Source organism: Siniperca chuatsi, linkage group LG19 (assembly GCF_020085105.1).
Source record: "Siniperca chuatsi isolate FFG_IHB_CAS linkage group LG19, ASM2008510v1, whole genome shotgun sequence".
NCBI lineage: Eukaryota > Metazoa > Chordata > Actinopteri > Centrarchiformes > Sinipercidae > Siniperca > Siniperca chuatsi.
Window position 1 is genome coordinate 5,410,052 of NC_058060.1, and position 16,632 is coordinate 5,426,683.

Genomic DNA, 16,632 nt, shown 5'->3' on the forward strand with positions numbered 1-16,632 from the left:
ATGCGGTTCAGCAGGAAGATGATGGCAACCTTAACTCCCAGCCGGGCCTGGTAGGCGAACTGAAGGGGGTCCAGGAGGGGTCTGACCATGGGCCGCAGCTGTTCCAGCACCAGTCTCTCCATGGTCTTCATTATGTGGGAGGTCAGTGCCACCGGTCTGTAGTCCTTGGAGCCACTGGGACACTGCGTCTTCGGCACAGGAACAAGGCAAGATGTCTTCCACAGAACAGGGACCCTTTGAAGACTCAAGCTCAAGTTGAAGACATGTTGTAGGACTCCACATAGCTGGGGGGCACAGGCTTTTAGCACCTCGGGGCTAACTCCATTGGGGCCAGCAGCCTTGTTTGAGTGGAGTTTCATCAGCTGTCCTCTCACCTGGTCAGTAGTCAGGCACACAGCAGAGGTTACAGGCGGGGGAGGGGGGGAGTCATTAGTGTGAAGACTATCAGGCCGTTAGCCTGATAGCCAGTTGAGGGGGGAGTAGGACTCTCCCAGGATGATGGAGGAGGTGTGTCGAATCTGTTAAAGAACAGATTAAGTTTGTTGCCCCTGTCCAAGCTGCCTTCAACTCCTCTTCTGCCAGTCGGTCTGAAGCCAGTGATGCTCTTCATGACACTCCAGACCTCTCTCATGTTGTTCTGCTGGAGTTTCATCCTGTACTTCTCCTTGGCCACCCTGATCTTCACTTACAGGTCAGCCTGGATTGCCCTCACCTCCTCCCTATTACCATCAGTAAAGGCCCTCCTCTTAGCATTCAGGATGTTATTGATGTCCTTTGTTACCCACAGTTTGTTATTTGGATAACAATGGACCACCTTAGTTGGGACATTGCAGTCCACACAGAAGTTAATGTAGCCAGTGATGCACTCAGTGAGCCCATCAATGTCCTCTCCATGAGGCTCACAGAGTGCATCCCAGTTTGTCACTTCAAAACATTCCTGCAGTGTCTCATAGGCGTCCTTTGACCATCTCCTCACTATCCTTGTGGTCGCAGGCTGCCTTTTAACCAGAGGCACATAGATAGGTTTGAGGTGAACCAGGTTGTGGTCCAACCTACCCAAGGGGAGGAGGGCGGAAGAGCTGTATGCATCCTTAACGTTAGCATACAGCAGGTCCAGTGTCCTCTCCTCTCTAGTAGGACAACTCACATACTGGGTGAAATTAGTCAGTGTTGCTGAAATACTGCCATGGTTGAAGACACCCGAGATTAATATGAGTGCACTCAGGTGTTGAGTCTGGAGTTGAGCTATGGCGGTGTGAATGGCGTTGCACGCCGATGCCGGGTTAGCAGAGGGGGGGATGTAAACAGGCATAACAATGGCATTTGAGAATTCACGTGGCAGATAATATGGCCGGAGTCCCACAGCTAACAGTTCAATGTCCGGGCTACAGATACTCTGCTTGATAGTAACGTGACAGCAAGCCCGCCGCCTTTCCGCTTACCACTCCCGGTGTGATCCCTGTCAGCCCGAACAGTCTGAAAGCCGTTGATGGAAATGTTAAACGTTGCGGCCAAACAGTTGATATGCAGCGGTGCCCTGACCAAGTAGTAGGAGAAGAAGTTCCACAGCGAAAAAAAGTACTAAAACACTTTCTACTCTCATTTTCGTAAAGAGCGTGGTTTAAATTATACTTACACACAAGTTATTCAAGTTTGGAAGAAAAAGGAAAAGTAAGACGACGAGACAGCGCTACGGCAACAGGCAGCATGCACGTGGGCGCATGCGCACTTATATGTAATCTAATTAACTTTATTGCTAAAAAGAACTAATGTCTATTTATCAGAAATCAGTCAAAGAAGCTAAGTCCTCCTATTTCTCTAACATCATTACAACAAACCGTCAAAACCCAGAATTCTTTTCAAAACCATTGAATCTACTAAAATCAATGAAATAAAACTCCAGATTGGTCATGCCACAGGTGACCCTTCTTTGCCACACTGCAAACCCCGTGCCTTGCTAAATGACTATCAGGCCATTTAATTTGCAATCTAAAGGACACAATGACCAAATTAAAGCCCTCATGCCTGGCAGATTTCATGAAAAGGTTTTTAACAGAATTGGTCCCAGTATTTTATTGATTGTAAATAGTTCTTTGTCTACTGCGGACAAAGCTGTGCACCCACTTCTTAAGAAGCCAAACCATGACCCTGCAGATTTAAAACATTTTAGACCCATTTCTAAATTGCCCCTATTATCAAAGGTTTTAGAGAAGACTGTTTACTTATGAATATCTTAACAAATTTCAATCAGGTTTCCGTTCACGCACCAAATCTGCTCTCATCAAAGTGACAAATGACCTTTTACTCACAGCTGATACTGGTGATTGTCTCGATTTGAGATCTGCATTTGACACTGTCGATCACTCCATCCTACTGGACCGCCTTGAGCAGTGGGTTGGCATCAGGGACACTGCTCTAGAATGGTTTAAATCCTATTTATCAAACAGGACTCTTCTGTGACCCCTCTGACCTTGGTGCTCCCCAAGGGTCCATCCTTGGCCCCTTGTTGTTCTGTATATACATGCTACCACTGGGACAGATCATAACTAAACACAAAATCCAGTACCATTGTTATGCAGATGACACACAAATTTATATCCCATTAAAAACCAATGATGAAAGCAGTCTCAATCATCTTCTATCCTGTCTGTCAGAAATTAAGTGCTGGATGTCCCAAAACCTTCTCCAGCTAAAGGAACTGCTGTGCAATATCCTCCATCTCATTATAACCTTAATAAGCTACACTTGACAGTTCATGCACTATTACCTTATACCATATTATTATCATCAACCGGTAAACCCACTTGGTACTTCACACTTATTTTATTTTATTTTATACTTATACTGTCACAGCCTGTCCTCACCAGCCCGTAATCACCCACACCTGCTCCAAATTACAATCCTGCCTTCAATCAGCCTCAATCACACTCAGTATAAAGCCACTCCACTCTCCCCAGTCAGTGTCCGACCTCGTTTGTGTTTAGGACTCCATGCACCAGACTATTCCTGTGTCTCTCCAGTTCTCCGTGGTCTCTCCAGTTCCCCGTGTGTTCTCCAGTCCTCAGTGTCGTCGCCGGTCCTCCGTGGTTTCTCCATTCCTCCTTTGTCTCTCCAGTCTTCTGTGGCTTCCCTCCGGTAACTTCCCCAGATCCACTACCTATCTCCACACTCTCCACTGGCTGTCGTCTGAATAAAGACATTCCCTTCTATCTCTGTGTCCCCTGCCTGTTATTCCGTGACATATACCCACTTGGTACTTAATTTATTTTCTGACCTGTATTATAGTGTATTATATTTTTTGCTAGTACTTCTATTCCTGTGTGCACTGACGTAAAGGCGAGCTGCTGTAATAAGAGTTTCCCCTTGGGGATCAATAAAGTATTTCTGATTCTGAAAATAAATCTGAAATAATTCTCTGCGGTCCCCCAAAGTCCATCGCGATTGTACAGAAACATCTTGGATCCCTGTCTTCAAATGTCAAACCATATCAGACCTGTTTTAGCTTCTCGTCATTGATTACCAGTTAATTTTAGAATTGATTTTAAGATTTTACTGATCACCTTTAAAGCACTTCATGGTTCAGCTCCTAGCTACAGTGCTTAACTGCTGCTCCCCTATGAACCAGGGCGCAGCCTCAGATTCTCGGGCAAGGTTCTGCTGGCTGTACCCAAGTCCCGGCTCAAAACTAAAGGTGATCAGGCTTTTGCAGTCACGGCCCCTCAGCTGTGGAACCTGCCCAAGGATTCTTGCTGAATCAGTGACATCTTTTAAATCACTGCTATGTTTTATTGCCAACATATCGTATCTGTTTTATCATTAGTAATTATATTTATTGTTGGGGGTTTTATTTAATTTAATTGTATTGCTGTATTTTTTACATGCCTGATTGTATTTGCCTCAGTCCTGAAATGTTTTAACCCTGATTCAACCATGTAAAGCTCTTTGTAATTTTGATTTTGAAAAGTGCAGTATAAATAAAGTTTATTATTATAATTATTATTATGAAAATCAGTGACAGACAAATGTTGACAAGTGTGTTTGAGGTTGATGAAGCTGTACAGCTTGTTATAAATCGACTTACAGAGTAACACCTTTTAAATTACCCTAGCAAATGCTAGCCAGCTTCAGAGTCAATTGAAAACTATGTTGCTGGAACGGATGTCACTCGCTACTGATTGGTTAAATTAATTGAATTAAGTAAAACAAAATGGTGGATCAGTGTGATTATCAGGCTAGATATCAGCAAACATTTGGTGTCAGTTGTCTTGGGTTGTAATCATCACATGACTACTTTTTTGTGCTCCCTTTGGTTGCACCCATGCACTTCCTTGTATTATTACAAAAAAGACAATCTAAGACATGGGTCTATTCTATTCAATTTTATTTATATTGCGCCAATTCATAACAGAAGTTATCTCATTGCACTTTTCCTATAGAACAGAACAAAAACCATTATCCAGCATATACCCTGTCTCTTGCCCAATGCATCCTGGAATAGGCTCTAGACATGTGTGGGGTACAGAAAATGGAGAAATGGATGGATATAGTCCAGAGCCAGCCAATGTGTTGGATGGATCAATGTTGCCCCTTAGACCCAAAAAACGAGCTACGAACATTTTTATGACTTTTTACTTTTTCTGATTGTAGCTTTTCCACCATAATTACAGATGTGTCTGTTAAATTAAAGCATGGAAGGTTTGGGTGTTGTTTAAAACAGAGGAGGAGGCCAGTCTGTGGAGGGTCAAGAGGCTGATGCCGTGATGGTATAAATTCAGTGTGTGAGAGGGTGATGTGCATAGACAGGCAGTAGAGAAGCAACGGGCATTGGATGTGACGTATCTGTAGTGTGTGTGTGTGTGTGTGTGTATGTTTTGTGTGTCCATGTTTCTACGAGAGGTGGGTGGTTGATAGAGCCTGCAGGTATCTTTAACAAACAAATACACAGCTGTCTGTAAAACCCTTCTTCTCCCTCCATCCTGGCTTCCTTTATTTGAATCCAAGCCTATTATGTCAGTGTATCTTCCACACCTCCTTGTCCTAGCCTGAAAACAACCCTGTTTCTCGGGTCTAGAAAGAGGAAAATAACACAGAGGCAGTCCCTTTGTGGCTATTTTAATCCCACCGTAACTTTCTCTTGACCTTCTTTACATCAGTGTTTGTTAGTTTTTATTGGCAGGATTAAGGAGTTGAGCTATGGCGAAGGATTGGATTTTCTGACTACCCTCTGTATTTTGTTCCCTCATATTTGCATTTCCAGCTGTCATGCTTTCTAGCACTCCTCAATGTCATGAATCACAATTCATTTTACTGAGCCGAGCAGGGGGGCTGCAGTTAGCTCCCACCAGCAGGGATTGTGCAGTCAGTACCTGTCAAATCAACAGATGAAGTGAACAAGTGCACACTCCAAAGTGCAGCGGAGAGTTTAAGAATCACTAGTTCCCCATGTTGTTTCCCATCCACAGCATTTCAAATTTAGAGCTCAAAGGCAAGTCTTAGGTCTTAATATTCACACACACACACTATATTCTGACATGCAAGCAAAGAGGGAGACATTTACGCAGTCAAACACACACATACAGTACATGGGAATACACAAAGACATACGCATTCACATCTTCATGTGAGAAAAGTTCACACAGATGAAAAGCTTTCTGCCTATACAGAAGACATCAGTGAAGGAGGAATTATGTTTTTCTCCCAGCCAGGGGATTAAAACTGCATCACAAAAATTTAAAGGAGATTTTCCAGCATTTCTACCAAATCACTTCTGCAAGTTAAACAAGATGACAGTGTGAGTTTATCAAATTATACAAAGATGGTGATGTGCTCAGCTAAAAGTTAGGAGTTACAGTTTATCAATAAAAAAAGGTGACAAAATAAGTAGGCTAGGGCAAGTTTGACTTTTCAAAGGCTGATACAAACTGGTTGTTTTGTCCCAACAAGTTTCCAATATTTTCAGTTGTCTTGGTCTAACATTCTAACAAACAAAATTAAGAAATAAGGTTTACGCAAGATGCTGACAGTCAGAAAACCTGACAAAAAAAGCCATGTTTCTGCAACAGTGGCTCTACAGAGTCTACAGCCACACTATCAGCTCTATTACCTCCTGCATGTGTTTCACAATAAACACAAGATATGTTTGGATCAGGCTTTCACTGCTCTTTCTAATTAATAATAAGAACTTTTACAACTTGTTTTGCCAGTTTCTAAAGGATTTGAATATGTCTGGCCTTAAATGCCACGCAGAGTATTAATACAATAAACCGACTGACGTCTATCATTCTTACTCAAGATATACAGCCATCAGCACCACTATGGCTTCTCTTATCACCACTTTTGAGGACTTGAGAAACTTTCTGTAAAAAATGCATCTAGCAGATTCTAAGATATTAATATGGATAAGTGAAAATTTTGATTTGGTGGCACTAGCAAAAAAGTCAGAGGATTACCAAAGTCATTAGGATTCATCTTCTGGGGACCCTGAGTGTCTGTACAAAAGTTCATGGAAATTCATCCAACAGCTGTTGAGATATTTCAGTCTGGACCAGTGGTGCACAAACTACATGCTGTTAAACATGTTTTCCTATTGAGCCTATGATGTAACACCTTAATACAGTAGATTAATAATCTATAAAGAATGCTGCAGGCATGACAGGAGTTCAAGGTCCTCGGATGATGTACTGTATGTCTTCACTGTGTGTGGGCAGATGCACATAATGTACTGTACTAGTGTGGGGGTCTATATATGCATAATGTACACCACTTGTCAAGTCTCCATCTCCTCTCTCTTAAATCCTGTTACCTTTTGAATTTTCTTTCACTCACCCTCTTCAACCTCTATAAGGGTAATGGGCAGCTGTTCAGGGTGAGGCTCTCTGGCAGCTGGGAAGTTCATGCATGCAAATGTCTGTTTGTGTTTTACATTTTGAAAGGTACAAGACTGAAAAGCACATCTGCTTGCACAAAGGACTTGTTAAATTCATCTCCCTCTTTTTCTCCCTATACACTCCACACCACAACTCTCTGAGCTTAACTAGGACAGTCTACCCCATATAGACTCTCACATGCAAACATACCCATGCTGACAGAGAGGATCGCACAGGGCTGGAGATTTCTAGGTGTGCAAGTTGTTGGTTTTTTAGTTTAACTGATGATGATGCATTGTAGTTTAATTAAAGCTGTAGAAAAGGCAGATGAGCTTCCGTCATACTATTTCTATTTAGTCTGTGTTTCCAGAAGCACATCTCCTTTCATGTTTGGAACCTGACTTCAGTCCGCCATTGATTTTGGAAGAGAAGCTCTAAAATACTGATAGCTAGCAAACCTCTTTAGAGAAGACAGAATTCCCTTTATTTATTTTCCTATGTGTATTATTAAGCCACAGCAAGAAGGCAAAGGAAATTACTGGTTTCTCTGTTTTCTCTTTCCAAATAAGGAAAGAGTAATAAAGAAATGTTTCGTAACCAAAGAGGCACATCTCTCAGACGCAATAGAAAATAATTTCCCTCCAGCACACACTAATCTCTAAGCTTTACACTGTACAAAACCCACCACCTCCAAAGGTTCCAGCCAGGATGACTGAGGATCTTGTTCTCTTTGAAAGCTGCTAAGAATATCTGAAAAGGGAAATAATATTGCACATAATAAAAAGGCCGCAAGGGACAGGAATAGAGGAACCACGAGAAGGGGAAAAACAGTCAGACATTAGATAAGAGGTTTAGTTAAGGTTGGTTAGAACAAGAAAGAGAAACCAAAAAGCCAGGTAAGTGTGTGTTATACATCGGTTTATTAGCACAAGGTGCAGGCAGACAACAGAGAGAGGTACGTCTATAAAAAGAACATATAAGATATCTTTGGGAACAAACACATAAAAGAGGCTGGATCTAAACCTTTGTGGCACATATACAGTAGGATATTTATATGCCTCTAAAAAGTAAAATAGTTAAAATCCATAAATAATATACACTTCAGGGTGAAAAACTGTTGTTGTGTCTGTAGCTGACCTTGACCTCTGACTCTGACCTTGACTGAAAATATCTCTATGGAGGTCTTCAATGATCGTCTGTCCATTTACAGCCATGAAAAGATCAGAGGAGTATCATACAAGTTACAGTGAGTGATGCTGTACCTGAAATGCACAGACAGATGGAAGTGTGTTCATGTACAAATCACACATTTCACACATTGAAATTTCATTCTGTTAGGGCAATGACTTGTTAGATTATGAAAGAAAATGGCCTTGTTGGCAAGCCATAGAACATTACTAGGCCTCATTCACAATTTTGTCTTAAAGGGTCAGTTCAACCAAATTACAAACCCCACCCCCCCAAATATTTCCTTACTGGTCTAACCATGCAGAAAGTTGCATATTAATGTGCCAACCATCTATTACTGCTACTAATATTGTCACTATCCTAACAGAATGGAGGTGAATTGAATTGTGTTGGTGGTACTCAAGAATGAAAAAAGAATTATTTAAATTTAAAAAAACCTAAAAACATATTTCTCTTAATAGAAACAACATCCTGGTTTTCACAGGGACTATTTCTTTAGTAGAAAGTAGTTCCAATGGAAACTGTTCTCAATGGAACGCAAAAACCTGTGTTAGGAAAACAAAAAAGGATGCCAGAATACCAATATGTTTTATATGCATATTTTGCATAATCATATGCTATTCTTTGAAGGTAAAGTTGTTGGACTAGCTTGTGGCTAACAGGACATCTTAATGATACATTCTGATAAGTTAGTTTTCAGTGAACTAAAATGTTTGATTGACTGACTGAATTCTTTGCCTACACAATGACAATATACAGCAACAGACACAACAAACATATAGCATTATTAGTAAGCAAACATGTAAGACGTAAGTAACTAAGATAAGAACTAAAAACTAACTATGCATTACAGTGAAATGTAATTGAAGGCAGGGAGAGAGAGAGAGGTATGACTTGCAACAAAGGTCAGTGGTTGGAATTGAACCGGCAACTGCTGCGACCACGCGGCATGTGCTGTGACCATTCGTCTACCAAGGTGCTCCAGCTCAGAGATTTTGAAGAGAGGTGACCATCAAAGCAGACTGATGTGTTACAAGCATTTCATTAAAAGACAAAAAAGTAAAAAAAAATACAAATAGTCCTTTGATGGGTTCATATGTGAGTATGCTTGTTTGTGTGTGTGTGTGCTGCTTGCTGGGTGTTGACAGATCCAGCTTACAGCGTTGGCAACTCAGTGTGAAAGCTTTCAGACAGGAGAACAAGGGCTAGCAGCTGGATGGTGTCTGTGCCTATGTGTATGTGTGTTTATGTGAGCACATGAACTTATGAACTTCCTGTCTGCTTCAGCGTGATAGTGAGACAGAGAGGGAGAGAAACTAGACACTAGAGGGCCTACACATGTATGTGACATGAATGATGTTTATGTTTCATGATTTTGATTTATTTGCTTATGCCACAGTAGGCTTTTAAATATGTATAGTTAAATTGAATATGTATATATTTTTGTTAATATTGGGGAAATATACTTGATTTCCAAATAATAAGTGATCAGTGAGAAACAGACAATGAGAAAACATTTCATTGGACACAGTGGAAATAAGTAATAGTGGTAATTCTGGTCCAAGAAGAAGTAAAACACCAGAAAAAAAACAAATAGAATTTCAAATGTGACTGTGTGTATGTCCAAAAACAGTTGTGTGTCAGAGACACCCAGTTTGCCCAGTGGAGTGAACCACAACCTCAGACTTTCTCCTTCATACTGGATCAAAAGAGCCGTGGATAGGGTAGATAGTGTGTGTGTATGTGGCACAGGGAGAGGGGAGAGGTGCACAGAAGCAGAAGCACAGCTGATTGACAGTCGGCTGGCGATGGAGGCAGGTTCTAGTCCTCTGAAGCATGGGTATTGGGAAAGGAGGAGACAAGAGAAATAAGGGGGATAAAAGTGAAGTACAGTAAAAAAAAAAAAAAAGGTGATGACAGCAATCAAGAGGAAGGGAAGAAAGAGTAAAAAAAGTAAAATAAGTGCACCAAAAGATGGTTCATTCAGAAAGAGACAAGAACGAATAAAAACAGAATAAGAAATGGAGAAAAAAAGAAATAAGAACATGAATATAATAAATGTGTTTATGCAAAAGGCCAAGAAGAAAAAGGTAGAATGAGAGGAAGGGATAAGGGGGAAAAAGGAAGAAAGCAGGTTAGTAAAGCTGTCACAAATCAACTGCAACTCATCTAACAAATGTCAAACACTTGACTAACATGAGAAACACCAGATTTATCCTATTCTGAGAGCTATAAGCCAGAAATTAATGATGCTCATTATTTTATATTGGTCAAATATTTGGGAAGATATTCTATTCCACAAACTTGCCATGCAGAAGCGTCATGCATTGGAGGTGAAATGCAGCGTCTCAACACATACAGTACACACTCATACATACACACATCTGCATTTGCTCTGTCAGGATTCAGCTTACGTTCTCAATTCTCGGACCCAGTTACTATTTATACCGCCTGAGTCCTCTCCCTGGGGTATGCTACAATAACAGTGAAGAATGGATCCAATGAACCTCGACAAGCCCAGATGCTCTTTCTACTAAAGTAGGCCCACCGAAAAACAATATTAGAAATACATACATGCACACATACAGCTGTGTAACCATAGTAACACAAGCTATCCATGCCATGCAAACAGTCAGACAGCAAAGCAGTGAACATGCCAACACAGACGTCTGATATGCATGCTGATCACTCCTCCCACTGTCACCAACATCCATCCCACCATACATTTCATGTACATACAAAGTACATGAAAGATGGCAGTGGGCAGGTTTGACAGCTCTATCCTTCCCACACTGCACTTGTGTGGAAAAGAGATACAGCTTCATCCAGTGCAGCTCCTTAGCAGACAATAGTTGTTTTTAATTAAAAAAAGTAGAATGAGAGACCAGGGGCCACATTTATAAACACTGCGTATGCACAAAAGAAGGCATACGGCACTTTCTAAGCAAACTTTAGGATTTATAAAAAACAAAGTTATTGGGAGAATGTGCGGTCCTCCACCGTAACGCTGACCCATGCGTAGGCACATAAACTGGAGCAATGAGAAACTGCAACTCTGATGGCAGAAGAATGAATGCCATCACTACCTACCCAGCTGGAACATGCAGCGACTAAAAACAATACAGAAACATTTATTTGTGTAAATCGTAATTTGTGTCTTGCATATCTGTGTCCCCCTCCACCTCTGTCACTACTCCACTCTGGAGGGATTCTCATATACTTTCCTGCAAGTCGCTCATCAAGGGGTTTGAGCTGCGGTGTCCCCTTTCCCCTGCCCGTGGCATAAGCACTCTGTCTGTGTAAGACTATGCGCTTCTACTTTTATGTCAGACCACTTCTTTTTTATTTCGGAGAGGGTCCAACCTTCTGAGCCAGCAGCATTCACTGCCTTTGTAATGCCCATACAGTGTCCACCAAACAATATCTTCCTTCTTGCTTCAACCTCCCCAACAATAACTTCAATCTCACACAAAAAAATTTTGTTTTTTAGCTTTTCTGTCAGATTTTGCCATCATTGTCTTCATGCAGTCAGTATAGATTGATATTAATTAGGGGGCGTTTCACTGACCATTTATAGGCAACTATGGGCATTAAAAGGGTGGGACAAGAAGCTCGCTCACGTGCTCGGGTAAACTGACCTTTACAGGAAGGAAGGAAGGATGGAAGGATGGATGGATGGATGGATGGATGGATGGATGAAGAGGAGCAGCGAAAAATCTTCCTTTAATCTTCAAGTGAATTTATTAAAGGTGGGGTTTGTGATTCTGGAGAAATCCAATACCATGATACAAAACAACACAGCAAGTAATATAACTAACGTTAGCTAAGTTGTGGGTTAGCAAACTGTCCCTACAGTTGCTGCTGCGAAGCTAACAGCCAGAGAGGACAAGACGATTTCCCAGCCAGCAAACCAGCTCCAGACAGCGATACTCAAAACTCTCGTACTATAGCTTACATCACAACAACAGCATATACTGGCAAACTAGAAAGTAAGTCCCTGGGCAAGTAATTTAATGTTACTTGACACACAAATCATGGCTGGAATAGTGTTGTGTGGCCTGGTCCGAGCCACTGTTTATTTCCCATTTACAGCGCACACACTGAACAGACAGCTAGCGTACCGTGAGAAGATATTCGCTGAATTTGACAAAAAGAAGTGTATTGCATTAGAATCGTATACCCCACCTTTAATATCATCACATGGGACTTGTGCAAGTGAGCTTCAATGGCTATGTTACTCAATTTATTAAAAGGAGTGCGATTGATATTATCAAGATGACAATTTGACAATCTCCTGTTGACAATTAAGATTAATTTTCATGCATTGATTATGCAAATGAACTAATTGATTGAAAATGAAGTCTTTTCAGGTTCTGTCTTCTCTTTTATCCTGAGCTGTAGAAAGACAGCTATGGAAAGCTGCAAAGGGTGACATGTTTAATCACAAATAGAGAGACTGACTGATTTCTGCTTCTCAGAATAAAAACATTACAACAAGGTCCCACCTCCCTCACTGATGAAAGGTGGAAAACATGTAGTCTACTTAGTAGTAGTTAATAGCTGTAGTTGATAGTTATTTTGCAGATTAATAGTTAATATTCAGAAACATATGATAAACTAAAACTAAAATATTATGCATTGTTGAATATTCAAGTACCCCAAAGCATGATGCATGTGGAGTAACAGCGTCTTTCAAATTTCTCTGATGACATACGTTTCTGTTTGTAGAAAAATTAGACTACATTGGTAGGGTCGAAGCTACCATTAAAGCCTCCATGACATGGCAGTGTGGAATGGAGTGTCTTTAACTTACGTAATGTGTGGCATTTCAGAGTGAAAGGGAGTGTGTGGGCAAGGCATAATTACAAGACGCTTTCGATCAGTATTTCCCAAACAAAATAACAGTCATTGGAGGCTTTAAAATAAGGTACCAAAGGTGGAAATTTTCGAATTATACATATATACTGTATGTAGTAGCTTTAACTAAATAATTTTAATATTTTTTCACTTTTACTGTTTAAAACAAACAATAAAACAAAAGAAGAAAGTGGCTGTAGTATATGAGAGTGTACTGTAATGAGAAACATTTTTAATGTTTCATAGGTAATTGCTATTTTTAGCATTCAATCTATGCCTTATTCTCTTCAGTTGAACTACTCAGATTGAAAAAAGAAAGAGCAGCAGCCTTGTACTTAAGAGGACATTGAAAGGATGTTGGAGAGTAGTGAGAGCCGCTCACATCCTGCTCTAAAAGGCCACTAATAATACTAAGGGTATAGACACACAAACACAGAATCGAACTGAGGTGAAGAACAACAAGAAAGCAAACAAGGTCGAAAGACAAGAAAAGACTAACAGGCCTGAATGAGGATGACCAGGCGGCCTTAGCAGACTGACCGTCAGCAGACGGAATTGTGGGATATGTCTTACCAGGCTTTTGCACCCCATGAGCTTCCTGCTCTCCATTCTCCAACGTAGTACCCACGTCTGCGAGCGCACACACACACACACACACAAACAAGCAAACACATTACTATCCATCTGAGTGCTAATGACTTGACGAGATAGAAAATCAAACTGCATCGTAATGGTTTGTACAGCGGAAATATGACAGACTGAGCCTGGAATTAAATAGAAACCACTGACCCTGACTTTTAAGGCTTTTTAAAGGGCACCTCACTGTAGTCGCTGAGCACTTGGTGTGTGTTGTCTGCCTGTGAATGTGCCTGTTCATAGCACACAGGCCCATTATGGTCAGGCTGGGGCAAGCAGAGGGCAGCACATATTGACTGGTGTCAGTGTAGGATGCTGAAGGAGGTGATACTGTGTGACATCTGACTTGCTGAATCACTGCATATAAATGACTCAAACAAACACATACACATTTATAGACATGCACAGAAATACACATGCACATATACCACACAGATTTTGGTAAATGGACTGCTTTCATCTAAAGCGCTTTATAATTTGCCTCTTGTTCACCCATACATTCACTATCCAAACACTGATGACAGTGAGCTACCATGCAAGATGCTGGTCTACCAATGCAAGCAATTTGGGGCTTGGACCCGCAGCATCTACATGCACAGCTGTTGCCACAGTCAAAATCTCCTGATCCAGCCAATTTGAACAATTTTGCATCATTCAATGATGTTTTAGCAATAAAGCTGAAAACCCCCAAAACAATTTAAAACAAAAATGCAGCAAGGTTGAAGGAGCTACCAGCCACTGCATCAACGTGCACAGCCGTTGCCATAGCAACAGTGGAATAGTTTGAAACCAACAACAGGATGGGAATCAGCCTGCCTGTGTGCTCATGCATGTGCATGATACAAACAAAATGGGGAAAAACATTGCTCCATTGTGCTACTAGTGGTCAAAACCTCCACAAGGTACCTTTAATATGACATGAGATGAAACAGTGAAAAAAGTGGGAAAGTTAGGTTATTGTGGCAGCAAAACTGAAATCCTGTAAGGTAATCAACATTAGGAATAACAACCAAATATTAAAAGTAAGGCTAAAAATATATTAAATGTGGTTAGCCTTTTAAACATGTTCACTAGTCTATAATATTTATAGAGTATAGAAAATAAATTAATTATCTATAAATGAAAAATTCATTTATTGAACATAGTGACATTTTGGTGCTATTTTGTCTCATGATAAACAATTTATTATGTGATACACTAACTTAAAGGCAGAATAAGTAGGATTTTCCTAAAAAGCAATGTATAGACTCATACAAAAATAATCCCTGTCAATTATCACTTATGACCCTCTAGAAGTGTGTGGCAGTGTCTGTATCTGCAGAGACCCTACCCTCTGCCTGCATTTTCTTAGTTTCTTAATAGTTTGCTGTGTTCGGGACATTTCTGGGCGTCAACCTTTGGGCAGTGGTGTGTAGCCCCCAGCCAATAACTGAGTGCAGGCTGGGGGTTCTATAAAAACGTAGAGACCTCGCTGTCTCCGTCTCTCTCTTCGCTGCTCTGTCTGTCTGCTGTTTGACCGACGGTGGGGCTGAGCTACACTCACGCTGTGCAGAGAGGCCACAGAGTGAACAGGATGAAGCCTGGCTTCGGCTGCATGTATTGTGGCTCCTTCACACTGGGTTGTGCGGAGGTGTGGGCGATTTTATTTGTGCTTTAGAACGTAACCACAGTGAAACAATCAGAAAATAACGTTTTATTTCTCTGATTCACTGCTTTGTTCTTGCCAACGCCGCTCCCTCTCTTCATTCATTCTCTAGCTCTCTCTCTCTCGCCAGTTGAGACGGGGAGGAGGGGCCAACTTTGAATCGTGTGTTTGCAAACAGCAACTGAAAAATCCTACTTATTCTGCTAACTTAATTTATAAGTAAAGTAAGGGTGATGGGAAAGTACAAAAAAAAACACTGAAGAAAAAAAGAATACCTTAGTTCAATCTGACCTAAATGTTGCATTTATAATCTACTGAGCTACTTAACAGTGAGTGCAACAGTGTGCACAATACATATGCAGCTATAATCGGCAGGTATGTCTGCTGTTAGTGTAAGATCATTCTGCAGTCAATACATGTGTACACATATATACAGTACAAAAAACACATTAACATGTAGGTATGCAAAAACCTAAAACCACATGCAAGAACACACACATACACACACAAGGTATGATTCATCTGTGCCCAAACAAACAAACAGACACACAAACACAACAAAAACAAGAGCACAGGACACTCATCAAACACACATCAGACATCATAGGGGCACATTACGTGTGCATCAGGGCACCAAACCAACAACTATGGTGAAAAAAAACAAAACTGTGCTTCCTCCATCTAGTTCTCCTGCTGACAGAGAAACAATAATTTACAGAGTGCCTCGCCCTGCTGTTTGGCACTCGGTGTGTCAGCATGTCTGCGTTTGTCCAAATGCACACAGCGTGCCACAGTTGATCACTGGCAACACCACTCCCAGCCCGTCCTGCAGCCGTCTGTCACTGACGGGTGCCCACACGCAGTCTGACCAAAGTGTCTGGGTAACCAAAACAGGCCCGAGAGCTGAGTCAGCCCCGGGTTAACTGTCACTTCCTTTTATCTGGTTATTCACTCAGCTGTTTATTTGATCCATCTTCTGTTTATCTATCGCCTTACTTACCTCCCTATATACCTATTTGTATGTGTATGTGTCTCTTTTTATTGCTGTATTATAGCCAACCAACTGGGCAGCTTAATAAAAGATATATCTACTCTTACACTACAAAAGTCAATTTTGAGCAACAAGGGGTGCTCATAGAATTATCAAAAAATGTTTAGCTCTCGAGATTTCATGTATTTGAGTCTTTGCTGAGTGTCATTATATTTCTATCCAGTATCTGTTCATACAATTGTTCTATTTCTCTTACAGATGAATATAAAGGCTCTTTTGAGGCTAATGTAATAATGCAAAAGTTTCTCTGTTTAGGAGGGGTTCCTGTGGTCACGCAACGCATTCTGTGGCTATTCATGATCTGTCCATGCAAAATTCAAGAGTTTTAAAATATTTTTTACTTAGTGCTCTCTCTTGTTAGTAAATCCTTTAGTATATTCGATATTATA

General features: G+C 40.9%; 1 protein-coding gene across 14 annotated transcripts in view; it reads right to left on the reverse strand.

Annotated features, from left to right (window-relative positions):
• Positions 1 to 16,632, reverse strand: part of LOC122866573 (microtubule-associated protein 4) — a 162,511-nt gene that overhangs the window by 119,597 nt on the left and 26,282 nt on the right. For 11 of the 14 annotated variants that reach the window (XM_044176379.1, XM_044176388.1, XM_044176382.1 and 8 more), the window contains one exon: positions 13,485 to 13,541. The exons of the other annotated variants lie outside the window; for them this stretch is intronic. In XM_044176379.1, coding sequence (XP_044032314.1) covers positions 13,485 to 13,541 — 57 coding nt within the window. The remainder of the gene's footprint in view (positions 1 to 13,484; positions 13,542 to 16,632) is intronic. 14 annotated transcript variants of the gene reach the window in all.